The 20,346-nt window shown below is 56.5% G+C and overlaps 1 protein-coding gene across 2 annotated transcripts in view; it reads right to left on the bottom strand.

Annotated features, from left to right (window-relative positions):
* Positions 1 to 20,346, bottom strand: part of PAX7 (paired box 7) — a 100,005-nt gene that overhangs the window by 38,046 nt on the left and 41,613 nt on the right. For both annotated transcript variants that reach the window (XM_070600892.1, XM_070600898.1), the window contains exons 5-7: positions 9,738 to 9,937; positions 3,561 to 3,726; positions 1,968 to 2,170 (exon numbers count right to left, since the gene is read on the bottom strand). In XM_070600892.1, coding sequence (XP_070456993.1) covers positions 1,968 to 2,170; positions 3,561 to 3,726; positions 9,738 to 9,937 — 569 coding nt within the window. The remainder of the gene's footprint in view (positions 1 to 1,967; positions 2,171 to 3,560; positions 3,727 to 9,737; positions 9,938 to 20,346) is intronic.

Here is a 20,346-nt window from a genome sequence, read left to right on the forward strand (position 1 = left end):
TCAGGAGTAGCCACTGGAGGATTAGTCAGAAGGTTAGCTCAGCCACTAATGAGATGGAGGTGATGGCCTTGAACCCCAAAAAGGCCAGTTAGAGTCCACTGGGAAAACATCCCGGTCTGCAGGCTGCAGCACCCCCACAACGTGAGCCCCCAGAGCATGTGGTGCGTCACTGTGGGGAGCTCTGCGCACAGCTGCTTATGTTTACCGGGCACTCGACTCTGCACAGGACCCGGGCTAAGGGCTTTACTGGATCCACTCATTCAGTCCCCAATAACCCTGTACGCAGGTGCTGGCATCGCCCCCATTTCGTGGATGAGAAAATCGAGGCAGAGAAAGGGGAAAGGACCTTACCCACAAGAATGATGGAACCAAAAGGCAGTCAGACGTCAACTATACACATTAACGGGGCAAACGGGAATGAGCCCCAAGCGTGCAGGAGATGAACATTCTTGGGCATGTTTTAGACCAGGGATTGGCAATTGTTTTTGGTAAGGGCCAAATATTTTAGTATTTTAGTAAATATTTTAAGCTTTGTAGGCCACGTGGTCTCTTTTTGAAACACCTCAACTCTGCAGAAGCAGCCACGAATATGTAAGTGGATGGGCGTGGGTGTATGCGTAAAACTTGACTTACAAAAACAGGTCGCTGCATGGACGTGGCCGCGGGGATGTAGCTGACCTCCCTTGGGCCCCTTTTATCCTTCAGGTAATGAGTTTCTCTACTAATTATATTGTCCTGGCCAAGGCGGGGGGCGGGGAGGTGGGCAAGAGACTAATGTTCATTTGGCCCCGGCTTCGTCCCAGCTCTGTGCTGGCGCTTTGAGCAGTGAGCACGTGGAATGCAGACAGCACCTTCTTAGGAAGTGGCAACCGTCTCTGTTTGATGGCTCTTTTTTCTAACAGGGGATAAACTGAGGCTCAGAGATGCCAACTCGCTTAACACCCTGAGCAGCAGAGCTGGGCTCAGCCCCTCCGAGCCTTCACCTGTTCTCCCGCGCTACAGCTGTTCACATCTGTCTGTGCCACTTTATTCTCTCCACAGACCTCTCGGGAGGTGGGAGGCAGGGTACAAGGATTAATTCCTTCCTCTGTGGGTATCTGAGAGCCTGCTGTAGCCACGGAAACGAACTCATCGGCTCCTCAGATTCAGCATCACTGAGTCCCATTCTCCAAACTCACCAATCGCCACCATCAGCCAGTAACCGCCCACCAGGAACCACCATCGGCCCCAGCTTTGTCTTTCCAACTTCACCTAAAGAAGGTTCCACAACTTCTAACAGCACACGAGGCGGCGGGTGACGCAACCAGCAACCTGTCACGCGTGAGTGAACAGCATTCCAAGCCCCCGTGGGAGTTGAGCTCCCGGTCTAGAACCCCAGCAACTCTCTCCACCAACAGGATGTGGTCCCTCCTTTCCCTCATCCGTCACTCCTGTGAAAGGCGGGAGATGGCACACAGGGTGGAATCCAGGAAGGACTCCTGCTTCTAGAACCAAGCCCCACCCACAGTCAGCATCCCACAGGAAACAATGCCCGGCTTCCAGCAACGCAACGCGCTGCCTGAGAACGCCTGACTTTTACAGACTGAACCCCCATGGGGTGGGGGGTGGGCCAGTTTCACAAGCGCCGGGTGGCTGTGGGGCCAGGAGTAAGGCTATAATACAGGATTTGTTTGTTTCGGGGTCACAAGAAGTATGGAAACCTTTCTCCACATCCGCCCGCGGGGTCGCCCAGATCTGCAGCTTCAAGAAGGTAATGCAGGGCGAAGGATCACAGAATACTGAGAAGTGACGGTGGAGGGAGCATCCTCGCCTCCCGCTTCAACTCGCTCCAGGTTCCCAACAGCCAGCAGTTTTGTGGAAGCCAGTGAACTCCCCCCAGGGAAGAGCCAACCTGTGTCGCTCGGAGCCCCTACTGGCCAGGTGTTGTCCGGCGATGGGACCCTGGGCAGGGGGGCCAGGCCACCTACCTGAGGGGACAGGCCGTTGCTGACGGGGTTCATGTGGTTGGCGGGAGCCGCCGGGTTCATGAAGCTGTCGGAGTAGCTGGAGAAGCTGTGGCGGGCTCCATAGGCAGAGCTGCTGTCAGCGGCTGCGGCTGCTGCCGCCAGGCCCCCCTGGTGCATGGTGGACGGCGGGAGGGGCTGGGGCCGGTGCACAGTGCTGCCCCCGTCTGTGGAGAGACCCAGGAGAGGGCCTGAGCAAGGACCGGGCCTTCCAGGCGGGGAAGGAACCTCCTGTCTGGAAGTGGAGCCAGGAGTCTCATTCTCCATCTCCAGGCCTGGGAGGGACGCCACTGGGATGGGACAAGCTGGCTTCTGGACAGGGCACAAGGGACTGGCCAAGGCCTGAGTGACAGCTGACCAACATTCCAGATAAGCTCTAGGAGACTGCCCCTGGCCCTGTTGCTCAGTGCTTGGCACACAGTAGGTGCTCAATAAATGTTATCTGGACTGAACGTCAGACCTCATTGGGAACTCTGTTAACCTACGCAGTCCAGGCCTGATCCAATGGCGCCTTGCCAGGTGCTTTCACAAATGCTGTCTAAGGCTATGAAGCAAAAGTGTGGTTCCCATTTTAGAGATGAAGAAATTGAGGCTTGGTGGGGGCGGGGGTCAGGGCACTTGTACAAGGTGACAAGGCTAGTGGGGGGGAGCCAGGGTTTGAACTGCCATTTCTGTTCTCAGCTGCTGGTCCTCTCTTTCAGACCCTCCATGCAGCCTTCCAGTGGCTGGGATCGTCAGCCACGGCCACAGTCCAATTTCTCATGGAAAACCGCAAGGAGGGCCCCCTGCCCCTCTCCTCGGCCTCCAGAGCTGCAGCCTGCTGGCCCTTTAAGAGGAGGCCACGGGGCTTCATGAGGCAGATGTCCAGTAGCAGGATTCCTGATGTGTGCTGGGGGCGGACAGGAGGGGGAGGGCAGAATGGGGGGCAGGATCCAGGGAGGGTGGGGGGGGAACCCTTCTCCCCCGACAAGGCTCGCCATCTCTTCCGCATTTTAATAAGACCCCAGGAGGCTAGTGTGACTTCCCAGTTTAAGAAGCTCTGTTCTAAGCGTGGGCATGGAGGCGACCTTGTTGATCCGCAGGGGATGCTCTGTGGCTCGTTGGCAAAGCTAAGAAGTTCAAGGGCAGGACTCATCTTTTTGCATCAATAGTCTGCCCACATGAAAGCAGACAAATGGTCATAAAAAAAATAACTCCTTGGGGCTGGCCCGGTGGTGCAGCGGTTAAGTTCGCATGTTCCGCTTCGGCAGCCCGGGGCTCACCAGTTTGGTTCCCGGGTACAGACCTACGCACTGCTCATCAAGCCATGCTGTGGCAGGCATCCCACAAATAAAGTAGAGGAAGATGGGCACGGATGTTAGCTCAGGGCCACTGTTCCTCAGCAAAAAAGAGGAGTACGGGTGGCAGATGTTAGCTCAGGGCTAATTGTCCTCAAAAAAAAAAAAAAACCCCAAAACTGTCTTATTCCTTCTTTGTAGGGAAGGGAGAAATGGGTGAGGCAAGGAGAAGGGATGAAATGTTATCACTGAGACGCCAGGACAGGAGCTGGGTACTCACCTTGGGAGATGGTGGTGGTGGGGTAGGTGGAATCTGGCAGCTGGTAGGGGGGCAGCGTGGGCATGCCCGTGGGCGGGAAGCCCCCTGGCAGAAGGTGGTTGAACGCTGCCAGCTGGTTGGCTCCTGCCTGCTTACGCCAACGGGCACGGCGGTTACTGAACCAGACCTGAGGGATGGAGAGCAGAGAATGGAGGCCCTCAGCCTGGCTCCTGGTGGAGAGTGAGACACAGCTAGACCCGGTCCCTCGTAGTCACCCTCCCATCCAGCCGGCGTCCTCCCCCACGGGGGGACATCCTGCCTAGCTGCCACTCGGGACAGTTCACAGAGTGCTTCCAAGGGTGTGACCCATTCTGTCCTCCCCACCTCCCAGGGAGAGGGTGACCATCATCCCCCCCTTTATACAGACAAGCAAACTGAGACCTGGGGAGAGTGGGGGACTTGCCCACGTGACAGGGCGCTTCAAACTTTAGTGTGAACCTTCTAGAACCTGCTTGTCTGGATTGGTAACAAGTTCCCCAAGAGAGGCCGGAGAGAGAGGAGAAGAGTGTGGGAAATGGGGGCAGCTGTGCGGGGCTCTTCCCGCCTCCGGGCTTTGCACACACTGTTCCCTCTAACCTGCACACTCTGCCCGCGGCTGGCTCCTTGGCCTGTAGGGCTCGGCTGAAATGCCTCCTCCGGCTCTGATTCCCTCCCGGCTGCACTGAAGGTGGTCCAAGCTGGTCCCTGCCTCCTCTCGGGAGGCCTCCAGCTTGGGAGCTTCAACAAGCCCATTATTCTCTTTGCTCGTTTCCTGGTGATGCTCTGTCTCCCCTCAGCTCTAAGCCCCGTGGGCAGAGGCCTCACTGCTTACTCTCCCACAGGTGCCCACCCAATACTTGAATGAATGAATGAATGAACAAGTGAAGGCAGAGATGGCTCTGGTGTGTCTTTACCAGCGCTGGGGCCACAAGGCTCAGTTGGGAGCCCCTCCTGGTGGGGTGAAGACCCCAACCTCCCCTGGCATCAGATCACCGAAGACCCCCAAACCTCTAGACCAGGTCTGCTGACATGGGGCAGGGCTGTCCTAGCTGGGTGGAGGGGGCCTTTGTCTGTCTTTTCCAGGTCCTTCCCCAGGGGAGAAACTGTCCAGCTTTCCAAGCTGGAGGAACAGAGCAGCTGGCTCTGACCCGCTTAGGATCCTCCTCAGAGAAAGGAGATGAGGCAGCCCATAAAATTCAAGTTCTGGCTTCTCCTCGCCTCCCCAGGGCACTGGGGTGTCCCCAGGGGCATCCTGGGGTGGGATGGACGCCCGCCAGTCAACGCAGGCTGCTTCCGACCTGCCGAGGAATGGGGCTGCGCCTCGGGGGGCCGTGTGGGGAACAGCTTTGTTTTAATTCAGTGTCTCCCAGAGCGTGGGCCTCCTGCCGCCCCGCATGGGAGAGATACCCCAGATGGCGAGTGACACAGACATTAAGTAACCCCGGAACCACCTCTCCTCCTCCAGGCCTCTGGGCGTGTGGAGCAGGAGGTATCGGCTTGGTGCTAAAGCATCCTAGCGCCTTCCAACACCTGCTAATCCCCCTGTCACACGCAGAGGACCCCTGCGCAGGTGGCATTTTCCTACAGGACTTGCATCATGTTGTGATTTATGTGTCTCTCCAGCTGCCTTCCTTTCAGGAGAGTGATATACACTTTTACTTTAAAATACATTGATTTTATTTAAAGGGTAAATACAATAGGGATAATATGCAAATATGAGGAAGATGCTGAAGATGGTTGGGAACGACGTATGTGTGGGACACGCTGCTCTGCTTGGTTGCGCTGCAGCTGTTTCTGAGGTGCGAGTCATCTTTTCCCTCAAATAAAGGGTCTGAAATACAGCTGGAAGCCTGCTTCCCCCTTCCCCACCCTTCCTTTCCTTCCTTCCCTCCTTCTCATCTCAGAACTCCCCTGGGACTCTGCTCCACGCCAAGCAAGACACGAGGGGTAAGAGACGAACAGGACTGTAGCTGTCACGCCGCCCTCTGCCTGGGCACACACAGACAAGCCAGAGGGCAGCTGCTCGCCCGTGCAGTAAGCTCGGGGTGACGTGCAAGGTGCCATAAGGAGGTCTGAGGAGAGGCTTCCAACTTCACCTCTCAGAAGCCAGGAGGACTTCCCGGAGGAGAGACATGCCCTTTGCCATCAGTTCTCTCACCTCGTCTTCATTCCTTGCCCTGTTTCCCCAGGGCTGTCTCCACCCCAGCAGGCACCTTTCTCCTTGCAGAGTGTGACTTGAGGCTTAAGTCAGCCACTGCCTGAGTTTGAATCCTGCCTCTGACTCCTAGCTAAGATAGGCAGACTCCGTTATCCCTCTGTGCCTCAGTTTCTTCGTAAAATGTGGCCAATAATGGCACCCACCGCCTAGGCGGTTCTGGACCTCAAATAAGTTAACACGAGCAAAGTGCACAGGACCGCATCTACGATTCCGCTGGGAACCCTCCGATGGCGGAGCTGGAGGGGCTGTTCCCCAGCATCTGGTGCAAGCCGCCCAGCTACAGATGGGGACACGGAGGCTCCGGGAGGCGCAAAGCCAGCCCCAGTGCCCACCCAGAATCCCTGATCGGGGTTGAGGTCTTTGAAAGCAGAGGCTGAGTTTTATTATTCATTTCTGAGCCTTTGCTCAGCACCTAGCCCTGGGAAGCGTCACTTTACTGAGCTGGGTATTCCGTCTGGCCCTTCTCTCAACGCAGCGCAGAGGAAGGGAACACGACAGACAGTCCCAGCATAGTCGCTTAGTAACCGTCTTTAGGAAGTTACTTCCCGTAGCTAAATCTTATGTTTCTCACCTACAAAATGGAGAGAGTAATCGTACCGACCTCCTAGGATTATGGGGAGGATGATAAAGATAACGGATGTTGAGTGTTGAGCATCCTGCCTGGCACAGAAGGGCATCACAAATGTGGTCTCGCGTTATGAAGAGTTCGGTTTAAGTTATTAATTAGCGATTCCCTCTAGTGCCTCCAAAATGAGCTTCTGCCTGGGCTGGGCTCTGTTTCTACAAGGAACACATGGGCTGGAGGATCTTGGCGCTGGGCACACGGTGGATCTGTTTGCCTCCATGGCAGATGCATGCAAGGTTGGGGTCAGGCCCCAGCCTGTAAGAATGAAGGCTCCTCCATAGACAGGAGTCGCTGGTCCCCTGGTGTGTGTCTTCCTGTCCAACATCCCCTTGCCCACCCTTCCCGGGGGCTCCAGCTTTCTGCAGACTGAGTTGGGGGTGTCTCCGCCAGACATCACGGTTCAAAGGGCAGCTCCCGACCCTCTGCTGGGAAGCAGGGCCAGAGGGAAGCCAGGTGGAGGTAACACACTGGAGTTGCTAGAACCCCACCTGACACATGTTTACCTGCCTCCCTGTTTACTCAAACGGCAGCTCCATGACAGCAGAAATTTCTGTCTGCTGGATCTCCAGTGTCTAGAAAAGTGTCTGGCACACAGTAGGTGCTCAATAAATGAGAGCCACATCAACGAACCTGGAGTTTCAAGGGTGGTCAGAATTGGAACCACCGAGAACAGGTGGAGTTTTGACAATAACGGCCCCCATTTATGGTACTTCTGTGTGTCAGACTCTTCCTAACTTTGTTTGGGTACTTTTTTTTCACTTGTATTCATTTAATCTCCAGAACAAGAAGACCCTATTATTGTCACTATTATTTTGCAAGTGAGGCAACTGAGGGCGGAGCTGGAATTCACACCTTGGCCTCTGGCTCTGAGCCCACTCTGAGCCACTCCACTACCCCGCCCATCTCTTAGAGCCACTGCCATAAGATGGCACAGGATCGCAAAGTCCGAGAACCACAGACTCTTGGAATCAGAGACCAGAACCTCAAAAGTCTAAAGTCATAAAATCTAGGCAGTGTTCAGGAGGCTTTGAGGTCCCTGTCCCACTGTCCACAGCAGGAACTCTCTCATCGGGGTCTCTCAAAATGCAGGGACATCGCACTTTTGCTTGAATACTTCTGGTAAGAGGGATCTCATCACCTCACAAGGCAGCTCTGATTATCAATAAGTAAGGGTCCCAGAACTTTAAGGAGACCTAATGATCATTTAGTTCAACCCCTTTATTTACAGATGGGAAATGAAGCCTCAGGAAAGGAAACTGACCTGTTGAAAGTGACAAGCTGATCAGAGGCGAGGACCAAGGGGAACCCTGGCCTGTGGCTCTCAGTCTTGTGCTCTCGTCCCTGCAGACCTTTACATGGGACTTGGGACATTCCCCTGTTGGCCCTGGTCCCACCCTCTGGGGCCTCTCAGAGCAGCCGTGTCCTTCAAGTCTCTTCCTCTCCAGGCCAAATATTCTATCCTTTCTGTCTTAATGTTTTTTATCAGCTTTTGTTCATTCTTTAAAAACTCGGCATTTATTGATCCCTCCTTCAGCTGGGAAAGCTCTCGGGCTGGGGGTTGGTGGGGGGGTGGGCAGGGGGACCCAACCCTGCCCCAGGGGCACTCACAGTCTGCGGGGAAGACCCAACTCTATTCCAGGGGAGCTCACAGTCTGATGGGGGAGGCAGCATGCGGAGGAGGTCTGCCCGGGCCCCTCACTAGGGGGTCTCCTGGGCTCTGGCTGCCCCGGACTCCCCTCCCAGCCCCCCCTCCCTCTGTAGACCTTGAGTGACACCTGTTTCTGGGTCCCCTGGGCCAATAAAAGCAGTGGCCTGACAGCCAGGAAATTTTACAAGGAGCGGTCAGGCTTCAAGGTGGTGGGAAGCAGCCGTGGCCACAGGCGTGGGAATGAGAAAGCCCCGAGGAATGTGCCCCCAGAACAGCTGCAGGGGGGTGGGGAGCAGCCCAGGGCGGGCTCAGATGTCACCCTGTGGGGAGGAGGGGGGATGAGATGGGCTGGCTGATGCCTGTCGCCTGCCCCTGGGGGTCTCCCGCAAAGGCAGCCAAGGGCCCCCGACTCCGCGAGTGGGGGTGGGAGGGCGGAGGGAGGTCTGCTGGTTCCTGAGGGGCTTCAATGCCAGTTTGCTTCTGGAACTTTCCCTGCTGCTTTCCAATCCCAGGCTCTGAGTCAATTTCTTCCTTCTCCTGAGTGGAAACAGCCTGGGCTCCGGCGTCCAACAGGTCTGCATCCCAGGCCCGACTCAGCCCCTGCCCGGCTCTGTGCCCCCGGCCCTGTCCCTCCCGAGGGGGTGACCATTCTGACCCGAGGTTCCACCAGGTCGTGCGCGGGAAGCCCGAGCTCAGCGTCTGGCACAAGCTGGGTGCCCCACAAAGGCTGGCTCCCCTCCGATGAAAGTGCCCCCACCGGGAGCAGGGCGGGCAGCCCCTCTGAAGACCGCCTGCCCCCCTTATGGAGAAGACAGGCCAGGAGGGGCTCCTGGGACTCCCGCAGGACCTACCACCCCAACCTGCCTGGTGTCTCCCCCTCCGCCCCACCCGGCTGGAGCCCTTCCCAGAGGGGCCCCAGAGTCCACTCTGCCCTGGGGAGCAGCTGTAGGACTCTCCACCTGGGGAGGGGTGGCGATCCCCCCCGCCGCCCCCCCCTGCGAACCCACAGGCACTGCTCTGTCAGCACTCTCCCTTCCCCCTGCCCCCATTACGAACCACACACTTGAGGGAGTGGAGGGGTCATGTTCTGCCCACTCTCCCACCAGCTTCTAACCCACCAGGAACATGCCTGCCCAGTCTGCTTGCATGCTTCCCATGACGGGGAACTCATTAGCTATCTTAGGAAGCTAGGCCTGTTTGGAAATTTTCCTCCCCTGTGGGAGATTTGGGGATTTTTATACTCCCCGAGCCCTCTCTCTGGCTGACCCAGCGCCCTCCCCTCCTTCCTCCCTTCTTTCTTTTCTTCCTCCCTCTCTCCCTTTTCCTCCTCTCTCTCTTGTCTTTTTTCTTCTCTCCCCCTCCATCTCTCCCTCCATCCCTTCCTCTCCCTGAAGTAATTGTTGCCTGGAGGGATGAACGCAGTCCAACAGGCCTCACTGCAGCTCCTGGCTTCCCTGGGGCTGTCCATGGCTTGGTCAGTCAGTCAGTCAACCAACATTTGCTGCCCACTTAACTCAGCATCGAGTGCCGGCGGCCTTACTCATCTGCATGGTCCCTGCCGCAGAGCCCTCGCGGGCCCACTATACTCTCGGACCCAGCCACCCCCACCTTCTCCATCCGGGTCTCTGCAACATGCCGGCATCGCGAACGCCGGAGGCGCCTCCTGACCTGCACGCGCGCCTCGGTCAGCTTGGTCCTCTGCGCCAGCTCCTCGCGGGTGTAGATGTCCGGGTAGTGGGTCCTCTCGAAGGCCTTCTCCAGCTCCTCCAGCTGCTCGGCCGTGAACGTGGTCCGACTGCGGCGCTGTTTGCGCTTCAGAGGGAGGTCGGGTTCCGACTCCACGTCCGAGCCCTCGTCCAGCCGGTTCCCTGAGCCGGGGGAGAGGGAGGAAGAGGGCGGGGACCTAGTGAGATGGCGGGGAGTTATGCCCACCTTCCTTCCCGTCACTGGGCGGAGGATCAGATCCCCTCTGAGCACCAGGAGAAGGCTGTTTCCCACAACACCGTTTATCAGAGTGAAGGGTGGAAGCAACCTCCATGCCCACCCCTAGGGGATTGGTTAAACACCTCATGACAAAAAAGATCCCCAATAGCTGAGCATTTAGATAGTCTCCCCTGACACAGAAGGATGTCCGTGACACAGGACTCAGGACGTGGTTTCATGATGAAATAGATTTGTCAAAACTCCTAAAACTATATTCTCCAAAAAAAGAGAATTTGACTGTATGCTAACTATACCTTAATAACCCTGACTTTAAGAAAAAGCCAAGGTACAAACCAGCATGCAAAGATCGACCCCACTTTTGGAAAAGGCACACATGACACGCATTACAGAACACTGTACCCAAAAGGTTAATAAATGGTACCCTGCAGAGTGACAGAACTTCTGTTTTCTTCTTTACACTCCTTTATAGTTTAGTATTTTTTAAATGATGACCATTTAGACAAAGATGCTATTGCATTTTGGGAAGAATATTGCAAAAACTAAGAAAAGAGGAAGGCAGGAAGAAAGGGAGGGAGGGGGCAAGGGCGTGAGCCCAGGCTGGCAGTCAGAGAGCTTAGACTCCAGGATGGCTCTGCCCCTGAACGCTGTGAACTGTGCCCTAGGAAAGCTACCTTCCCACGTCGGGCCTCAGTTTCCCTATTTGTAACATGAGGATTTGGACTATGTGACTTCCATAAATAGGCCCTTCCTGGGATGTTCCAGGATCTCTGAGTGACCTTCTGGGCTGGAAAAGGAGACCTCACCTGATGACCTTGGTGGTGGCCATGGCCCCCACTCCATCATCCCCACTAATGGGTGGGTGAAGGCCTTTGCTTCCTGTGCAGAGACAGCCCACGATTCTGGAGCCAGCTCACATCCCAGCCCTGGATAGGGTTATCAGGCTAGGAATCTGCTCCTGTTCCAGGCCAGGGAGGTTGCAGGAAGGGTCTGATCAAGCTTCTTGGCAGTCAGGGCTGAAGAAACCCTGGGGAATAAACTGGCTCCCCATCCCCATCAACCCCGTGGCCTCTTGCCCATCTCTGACCCAGCAGAGGGGATGCTAGCAAGGAGTTCCCTAGCCACGGCTCTGAAGCTGCATCTTCAGGGGCCCCGGGGGGAAGTATGGGGAGCATGGAGGAGGAGGCCAGTGAGAAGAGGAAACAAAGGAAGGGAGAGGGAAAAGGAGAAGCAAGCAGTCAGAAATCATCTTCCTCCTCCCCTCCCCACTCCTCCCTTCTCCCTTCGCTTTCGTTTCTCTCCCCCACCCCCGCTTCATCTCCATCTTCCTGGAAGCACTTGTGTGTTTTGTCATCCGTTCATCCCCCAGAGCACTGACGAAGCATCTGGTCTGTGCCACACACGGGCTAAGGATGCTGTGCTCAGAGCGCTCAGGCAAGGCGGAAGAGCCTCAGGATCATGCGCTCACACTACAGATGGGAGAAACTGAGTCACAGAGAAGCAACGTGAAATGCCCAAGGTTTCTCAGGGAGTGTCTACACTGGCTCGGATCCTGCTCTCCTGGCCTCACTCCTGTTCTTACTCAATTGCTTCAAATGTGGGTTACACGAATGTGTCTGGGCCGGTCCCACAGAGGACAACCTCCCTCCCACCAAAAAAAACCCCACCTAATACAGCCTTTTAGATCTCAAGTGGAGGTGAAGGGAAAGGCATTTCAGGCAGGTGGAAGATCATGTGAAAAAGGCCATGCTGGGTAACGTTATCATGAGGCTGCATCATCAGCCGGGCGCCGGGTGGGTGGACTAGAATACTGGGAGGTCATCCAGCCTTGGGAAGTGCCCCTGTGGCCTGGGTCCCCTTCCCTCCATCCTGCTTTCTTGGCCATTTGTCAGTCATCCCTACCTTTTATTGGCCACTGCCAGGCTGTCTCTGATTGTGACACTGCATGACAAGGGAACCAAGGGCAAGGGAGACCTCCCTTCCTCGTCGCCTGCTTCGTCCTTAAAGGCAGAGACCTGCGGTTGGATCCAGCCCCTCCTCTGCCTTTCCCGACTGCCCAGCTGCCCGTCACAGAGAGGAGGCCACGACGGGCACAGCGGGCATCCTGGGGCGCTTTCCCCAGCACGTCTGCGGCTCAGAGCCAAATACAACTAATCTCAGGGACTCATTTCCTGAAACTCTCTGCATAACTTCAATTTTCTGACAGTGGCCAGGAGACTGAGCCTGTGGGGCCTCAGAAGGAGGAAGCAGGGACTGGCCGGCGGGAAGGGAGGCCAGCCCGCAGACGGGGAATGGGGCCCCAGGCTCCGTGCGCCAGTGGGGACCCTGGAGCTCAGACAGGAGTTGAGGGAGATGAAGATCAGGGCCGTTGGAGGCGAAATCTACGGGCAGAGGCTGTGCTCAGAGCCGGGAGGTCAGATGGGGGAGGAGACGGAGAGCCCCAGTCAGACGGAGGAGACACTGCCCTGTTCCGGGAGGAACCCAGTCTGATTAAGCCTCAGGCCAGTCCTAGGGCAGCGCCGTGTAACAGCATTTTCCGCGATGATGGACGTGTTCTAGATCTGTGCGCTCAACATGCTGGCGTCAACCACACCTGGTACTGAGCACTCGAAATGTGCCCAGTGCGACTGAACGGCTGTTTCCCCTGTATTTCATTTTAATTCGAACTTCCCTAGCTGCACGTGGCAGGCGGCTGCCCCACGGGACAGCGCGGCTTCAACCCCGCTGTGCTCTCTTTTTAACAAGAGGAGGGCAGGCCTCAAGCTCCGAACTTTCTGCACGTGAAAGTCTCCAGGTAGAATTTCACGACATTGTTTTAATGGTATTTGTTCTTAGGGTTCTCCTCTATTAATAGGACGTGGTACTCATTTTCCGTTTACAAGAGCACTCATTTCCTTGAATTCCATTTTTTAAGGTGCTTTTGTATAAAGTAAAATATTGAAGAAATAACAGGACAGGCTGTCAGGCTGTAACCAAAATCTTGAATGCATTTAGCTAACAACCGGCTTTGCTATAAAATTCAGGCTGCTTCTGCTCCTGGACCTGACCCAGCCTCAGGGCCCACTCAGGCCCGCAGGCGCCCGATGCCCTCGTCCTCCAAATTACTTGCAGCTCCTGGACTCATCGTGGGGTGCTGGGTCTCCTTGTCCCTCCCACCCCTTAGTCAGTGCAGGTCTGGGAACTCCCTGGGCCCGGAGACGCCCAGACTAAGACCCAGACCCGGGAAGGCAAACAGGGCCCACAGGTCTCTGTTGTTTGAAAGATGCTGGAATGATCCTCCAGGATGTCGGCAGTTGCCATAACAACCCTTTGGATGCTAAGTGGGGAGAGCAAGGCTCTGTCCCACTAGCCGGAGATCCAGAGAGATCTCAAGAGAAAAGGAGTACAGTCTGTGACTTCAGGTCCTGAGTAAGAGCTCCTGCCTCCTCCCCGGCCCAGCCCAGGGGAAGAGACCCCACCCCAGGTCTGTGCCAGCTGCACGGCACGTCTGCGAAGCTGGGACTATTGGTTCTTTTACCAACAGGGAAAACAAGGCTCAGAGAGGTTCAGTAACTTGATGGGAGCCACACAGCCAGGAAGCTCGTGCTTATTCCTGGAGAGGGAGGGGGACGAAGGACAGATTGAGAGGGGGTTAGGGGGCCTTCTGGGGCAGCTCTGTTCTAGTCAAGAGTCTGGGTCTGGATGGCCCGACATCTGGATTCTGGGCTTAGTCTCTCCCTCGCTGTGTGGCCTTGGACAAATCACTTCCTCTCTCTGTACCTTGGTTTTCTCAGCTGTAAAAATGAAGGTAATACACCCCAGTGTGGCTCCCTGGACTGCTCTGAGAATGGAATGAAGACTATAGGGGTAAAGGGCACATGAAAGGTGATGACGATGACAGACAAGGGGAGAGGGCAGGGTGCAGACAAAGCAGCGTGAGTGAGGGGACCCTCTCACAACGAGCCTGATGCCGCCCCCTCGCCCTTGCCTCAGTTTCCCCAGTGACGCCCCCTCCCCAGGAACCCATTAGCCTCAGAGTTCAGTGAATCCACAGGATGAGGTGGACTTGGCCACAGGGAAGCCCATCTGGCTGGGGCTGAGACCTCTGTGCACCGAAAGCTTGTGGTCTCTCGGTGACGGTGACGCCTGGACAGCTGGCAGGAGGAGGACGTGTGGGGAGGAGGACATGGGCACGCATTCGTTATCACAGGCTGGCTGTGGGCGGGCGGGGGAGCAGCCTCCCGGCCAGCCACAGCTCCTCCCCCCGAGCCCCGCTCTCAAGCAGCTGTGAGATGCACTGGTCCCAAGGGGGTGGGACAGAGTGGGCTGGGCTGGAGACAGCCCCAGAGAGAGAGAGGGATAGGCAAGGGGCCCTCTCTCTGGTTCCTGGATCCTGTCTCTGCAGAGGGAGGTGGGGAGTCTCAAACGAAAAAGGAAGAAACACAACCTCTACCTTGGGGCCCTCCCCATCTTATGGGGGAAAAACAGCTTCTGTCTTAGGAAGCTCCCAATCTGATGGAGGAGGTATCACCCATGTCCTGGGAACTTCCCAGTCCGATGGAGGAAACACTGCTTCCAGGTGAACTGGGGCCAGGACAGGCGTAAAACACAAGACAGCTATGTGACTTGAAAGAGCCACAGAGCAGCCTGGGGACAGAATGAGGGACAGGAGGGTGACGGGAGCTGTCTGGTTCGTCAAAGCTTTAGGGTGGGCAGGAACGAGGTCTGCTCAGGGCAGAGTCCAGCCCAGGCCAGGCTGATGGAGGCAGGTAGACAGTTGCCATGGGCGGCTCTCAGGGTCTCTTCCCCAGCCCCTGCCCCCTCCTCTGACACTGCTGACTCGGGAAACCTCATCTACACCAGCGAGGCCCCGCCACCATCGCCCTGCCACGTGTCCAGACTTATCCAGCCCCTCCCTGAGGCCCCCCATCCAGCCCTCAGCTTCCTTACATGTCTCACTCCGCATGACTTTGAATGTGAGCTTCCTCCACTTGGAACGCCTCACCCCTTTTACTGGGTGCACTCCTACACATCCAGCAGAACCCAGCTCATGGGCAGCCTCCCCCAGCAAGGCTTCCTGGGCCCCTCCAGGCTGGGTTCAGTGCCCACCTTCAGGGCTCTCAAAGCTTATCAGGAGACACCAAACTTGCCTGTTTACGGGTCTCTCATTCCCATTGGACCACGAGACCCTTGAATGCAGCAGGAACTGTGCCTGGCACACAGCAGGTGCTCAATAAAAGGCTTCTTAGATGCATAGGGCTTGGCAGAATGACTACAAAGTTCCTTTTGAACTCTGCAATAGTGATCACCCTCTACCTGTCCACAGTACTCTACAGTTTACAAACCCTTTCATTGTCCCAACACAGTCTCTCCCAATAACCCTGGAGGGCCAAGCAGGCAGCATTAGCTCCATTTTACAGATATTCAGTAGAGTCCCAGGGCAGAGAGGCTGGGGAGAAAACCCAGGAGTCTGGATGCCCAGCCCCGTGAGAGCCAGTTTGCTACAGTCCCCGGGTGATGGAGAATTCCATTTCTGACCGTGAAAACCAAGGTGGCTTCCTCTCCTCCCCCCGCCCCCCGACACTAAACTTTCCCTTCTTTCCCTTTTGCCAGAGGAAAAGCTTTGAAATGAGATGGTCACAATTTCTAGACCTACCCTCCTCTCAGAAGGCAGGAGGGCGTTGGCCCATTTCAAATCCTTGTCATCCTAGACCAGGGGAAGCCAGCAGTGGCCTTGAGGTTTGGGGTCCTTCTCTCGGCTACCCCCCCAGTCAAAGACGCCCTCCCACCCCTGCTCCTGTGCCCCTCTCCCCAGCACCCTCCCTGCAGTTTAACACAGGCCGGCTCGGAGCTGTGGCAGAGAAACGAATCACATAATAGCTGATATGCGTTTTAATCAAGTAATTCGGGCAGAGCCGAGAGCCGGAGAGTGTGGGCCGGGCCCCTGAATACCAAGCAGGGCTGGCGCAGGGCTGGGAAAATGGAAAAGCCATTTACAGCTCAGCTGGGGGCCGGCGAGCGGGCCGTGCGGGCGCCCACCCAGCCCCTCCTGCGAACTGCTCAGCCGGAACCAGTGCGTGGTGCGTGCGGCCCTGTGATGTCTGCGGGAGCGGAGCGCACGGCACGGGCTGGGCTGGTTGATGGGGGATCCGGTGGCGAGGCAGCTCAGACCCCAAGTTAAACCTTCCCGCAAGCGACCCCCCCCCCGCACCGTCCACCTCCTCTGCCCAAACTTCTCTTGGGTGCCCGTCTCCACACCACCACCCAAGGGTCCAGGTTACAGCCCCGGCAATGGTCCTTACTGCCCCGTCCTCGCCCTTCACGCCTCACAGGCAACCAGCCCAGGTCCAAGGCCGGGAGACTCAGAGTCTGTTAGCTGCAATCCCACCCCACACCCAGCCCTGTCCCTGCCCCAGCCTGTCCCCTCCATCTCTCTCTGGACTCCAGCACCTGCCTCCTGCCCCGGCAACTGCAGGCCTTTGCACAGGCTGTGCCCTCTGCCTGGAGCACCCTACCCAACCCCTCTTGGCCTGGCGAACTCCTGCAGTTTGCGCCCGGCCAGGCCCAGGAGAGCGGGGCACCTGGATGCCTGGATCCTGTGGATTCCATGTGTGCAAAATATGGAGAATATTAGGGACCCCCACCATCACCTTCTTTGCTTTGCATTTCCCCACAGCACATATCACGATCAGATGTGCTAAATACCCTATTTGATTGAACCCCTGCATGGTCCTGGCCATCTCCAGAGCTCCATGAGGGGGGGTGTCTTCATCTTTTTTGTCCACTGCTGAATCTCCAGTGCTTGGCACAAAGTGGACACCTCAGTATTTGTTGAACGACTGAGTGAGCAAGGGAGCATATGAAGGCACACAGAACAGTGCCAGAGACAAGTGAGTGCTCAGCAAACGTGAGCTTCCATTAATCGTCCTCCCTTCTGACTGGGCTTGGGACCCCACCTCCAGGAAGACTTCCCGAGGGCACCCTCCTCCATCTGGTCTGAGATGGGGCTGGGGCTCAGCGAAATGTCCACACTTGATTCAGTCCTGCTGTCGGAGGGGCTTCCCTGGGGGTCAGGGGGCCTGGCGAGGTGGGGAGCCACACAGGTCCTGTCTGATCCCAAATTCCATGCTGTTTCTCAGCGACTGAGAAGAGTCGACAGGCCTCACCTCACTCTCCCAACTCAAGCAGGGGAGGGAGGGGAGGAGCATGTCTCCAGAAAGCCAGGGTGGAATTCTCACTTTGTTCACAAACTAAATCAGACAAAATTTTTCTTCTCCAGGAAGTCTGGGTCTCACCCCATCGGGCTGTCTTTTTTGTTTTTTCACTCTGAACCCTAAGTAGATAATCTGCATTACAAAATGCAGGGCCCCTGGGAAGTGTCTTCTGATGGGCCTTCTGTGCGAATAGCACAGTATTGTTCTCAGGTACTAGAGGGCGCTCTTTCTGCAGTCCTGCCAGGAAGGGCCACGTCTAGGAAGAAGGAAGCAGTACTGCTCGAACTGGTACTGTGTGGTTGCAGGGCCAGAATTCAGAGCCACGTTGTCTCATGGCGGATCCAGAGCTCCTTCCGCACTGAACCTTGACCCAAGCACAAGACACGTACGGGAGAGAAAAGAGGGTTTGTGAGGGCTGGAACCCTCTGAGCCAAGGCCACTGAGTCAGGGAAGACTTCCTGGGTGCAGAGAGTTCACAACTAAGGCTCGGCTGCCCTTAAGGCAAGAGGGTGAAGCTGAAGAAGTCCCGAGGCCCCTCCGGCTCAGCCTCTGTGACCTGTTGTTGTCACACGCAGCAAATGTGGAGTTCTGGGAGGGGGCCGCAGCTGTGGGTTAGGGAAGGGAGAAGGGGACGCGTGAAGCAGGCTCCCTGGAGACAGAGCGAGCCCGCTACAGAGGAGCTCAGCCAGCTCACCAGGATCCCCCTTTACGCTCTTCCTGTGACTTTAAGGTGACCTTGAAACAACCACCAGTTTTCCTTCGCTCTTCACTGGGCTGATGGCAGTCAGCAGAGCTCGCCGTGTCAGCTCCTGAAAGGGGGTTTGCCAACTGGGTCCTGTCCTACAGAGCATGGGCGAGGCAGCCAAGGGCAGCACTGGGGGGCGATGGGAAGAGACGCTGCGGGTGAGACGGACCTGGGTGTGAATTCTGGATCTGTCTCCCGTGAGCGATAGACGCCCGGTGTGCTATTTAACTCCCGAGCTTCAATCTCTTCATTTCTAAAATGGGGACAGTGATGGGAGTCAGAAGGGAGGATGGGAAGAGCAGGAACCCGTGTCCGGAGGCTGAGCTCCGAGAGCTGTGGGCGACGGGGCAGCCCGGCTGACTCCCAGGCCCAGGCTCTCCTCTCATTCGGACGGCAGCCTGGCGTCTGGGGAGCTGGCACTCCAGGCTCAGTCCCCGGCCCGCTATGTGACCTTGAACATGTCACTTGTCCTCTTGGAATCTCCATTGCTCCATCCACCCACTGGGAATGAGAACCGCCATCTGCCTACTCCCCGGGCTGCTGGTGTGGCTGCACGCAGGGAAACCTCGAGAAGCACCAAGTGGTGCCTTGAGGCAGCTGTCACAGCCCGCTCCCCTCCTCGCTCAGGAGGGTTACCTCACTCCTCTGGGCCTGTAAAATGAGGAAGATAATAGCACCAACCTCACAGAGTCACCACACACGAAGATTAAATGAATTAGTGCAAGACCGGGGTCTACAACAGTGCCAGGTACACAGTCAGTGCTCAATAAATGCTAGCTATTATTATTATTATCATTGCTATTGTTATTGGTGCCTGCATACAATGAGAACTTAATTTACCTCTGCATCCCCAAGAGGAAAGCATATTTTCCTGACACAAAACACAAAGGCAATGAATGCATGAAGCATGAATGAATGAACAGATGATTGAATGAATGACTACTCCGTGGTCATCCCTTCATTATCATCCCATGGCAGGAGCTTTGCATAAACCCAGCCACACCACAGACCCAAGATCCCATCCTATCCCCTCAGGGGAAGCCATCCCAGACGCAAATGCTACCCACAGAGAGGAGCGGGTGTCGGGTCTCCAGTAAGTGGTACAGCTGGGGTACAGATGCTGGCAGGCACCAAGGGGCCAAAGAGGGAGGCAGACCCTCAGGAAGCTGGGCTGGGGGATGCCTTGGGGGAGGCCTCAGAATCAGCGAAGGGGAAACAGCAGCAGCTGGGGCCCCAGTGGCCAGATGAAGCTGCCCCACGTGGTGGCGAGGAGCGGGCAGCCCGGCCGCCCGTCAGTGCCCCACAAAGCCGTCGTGAAAGGACCACACGCCTGAGAAGTCAAGCCTGCCCGGACCCTCTTCCTCCCCCTCCCATCCGCTCTCCCCCATCCTCACTGCCGGAGCCTGGAAGGCTGCAGCCCGTTGGAAAGTCATCAAAGGAGGCAGGACAGAAAAGGGTCTCGGGACCCCAGCCCCTGCCTCCCGCCACCATCGAGCCCCCTGCCTCCGGGCTCAGCCCCAAGGAAGGGCTTCAGCCTGGGGCTTGCTGTGCCCTGAAGACTGGGCTCTGTGATCACATGGTTTCCTGCAGCAGAACTGGGCATAAGGGCCCAGCGGAACAGACACACAAACAGCGGCTGTGTTCTGAGCATCTTATGAGCCTTTCCTATTGCAAGTCACGTAATCCGACCACAACCGTAAGAACTGTGTGGTGATTAGCCCCCCTTTACAGATGAGGAAACTGAGGCTCAGAGGGGTTCCTAACTCAATGGCAGAGTGACAGCTAAACCCAGGCAGCTGGCCCAGAGGCCCTCTCTTAACTATCAAGGTGACACATGAGCCTGGCATTCAAGGTCCTCCTTGCACTGGCCCACACATGCCTCTCCTCACAGGCCAAGCTTTGGCGCCATGCTGCGGCCTGGGATGACGCCCCCGCCCTTCAAATCTGGACTGAAGTCCGCCTAGTCCTTGACGGTCTGCGTGGCAGCCACACCCTCCCGCCTGGTCCTCACCACTCGCCTGTGGCATCTGCCACCCTCCCAGCACCTGGCATCGACTCCTGCTGGAGACCCTCAATTAACTCAGGATGCACACATTCTGCTTACGAAACACGCCGTATACCCGGTTCGTACAAGGTTTATTTGAACCTCTTGAATGTGGGAACTGGGTCTCCCCCATCAAGCTGGGGACATCCCAGCATAGACTGCACCTTCACAGTAAGACCACGAGATTCTCGAGAATGAGAACTATAGTTTTTCTATTAATCTGGGTCTCACCTCAGGGCAGGGTGACTGGGAACAGCTCTGTGGTTCCTATCATTCTAGAATGTTCTTAAGAACAGTCTCTAATAAGAGCTGCAGCCATCAGTTGAACAAAGAACCCATGGACCTTGTCACCAC

This window comes from Equus przewalskii, chromosome 2 (assembly GCF_037783145.1).
Source record: "Equus przewalskii isolate Varuska chromosome 2, EquPr2, whole genome shotgun sequence".
Classification (NCBI taxonomy): Eukaryota; Metazoa; Chordata; class Mammalia; order Perissodactyla; family Equidae; genus Equus; species Equus przewalskii.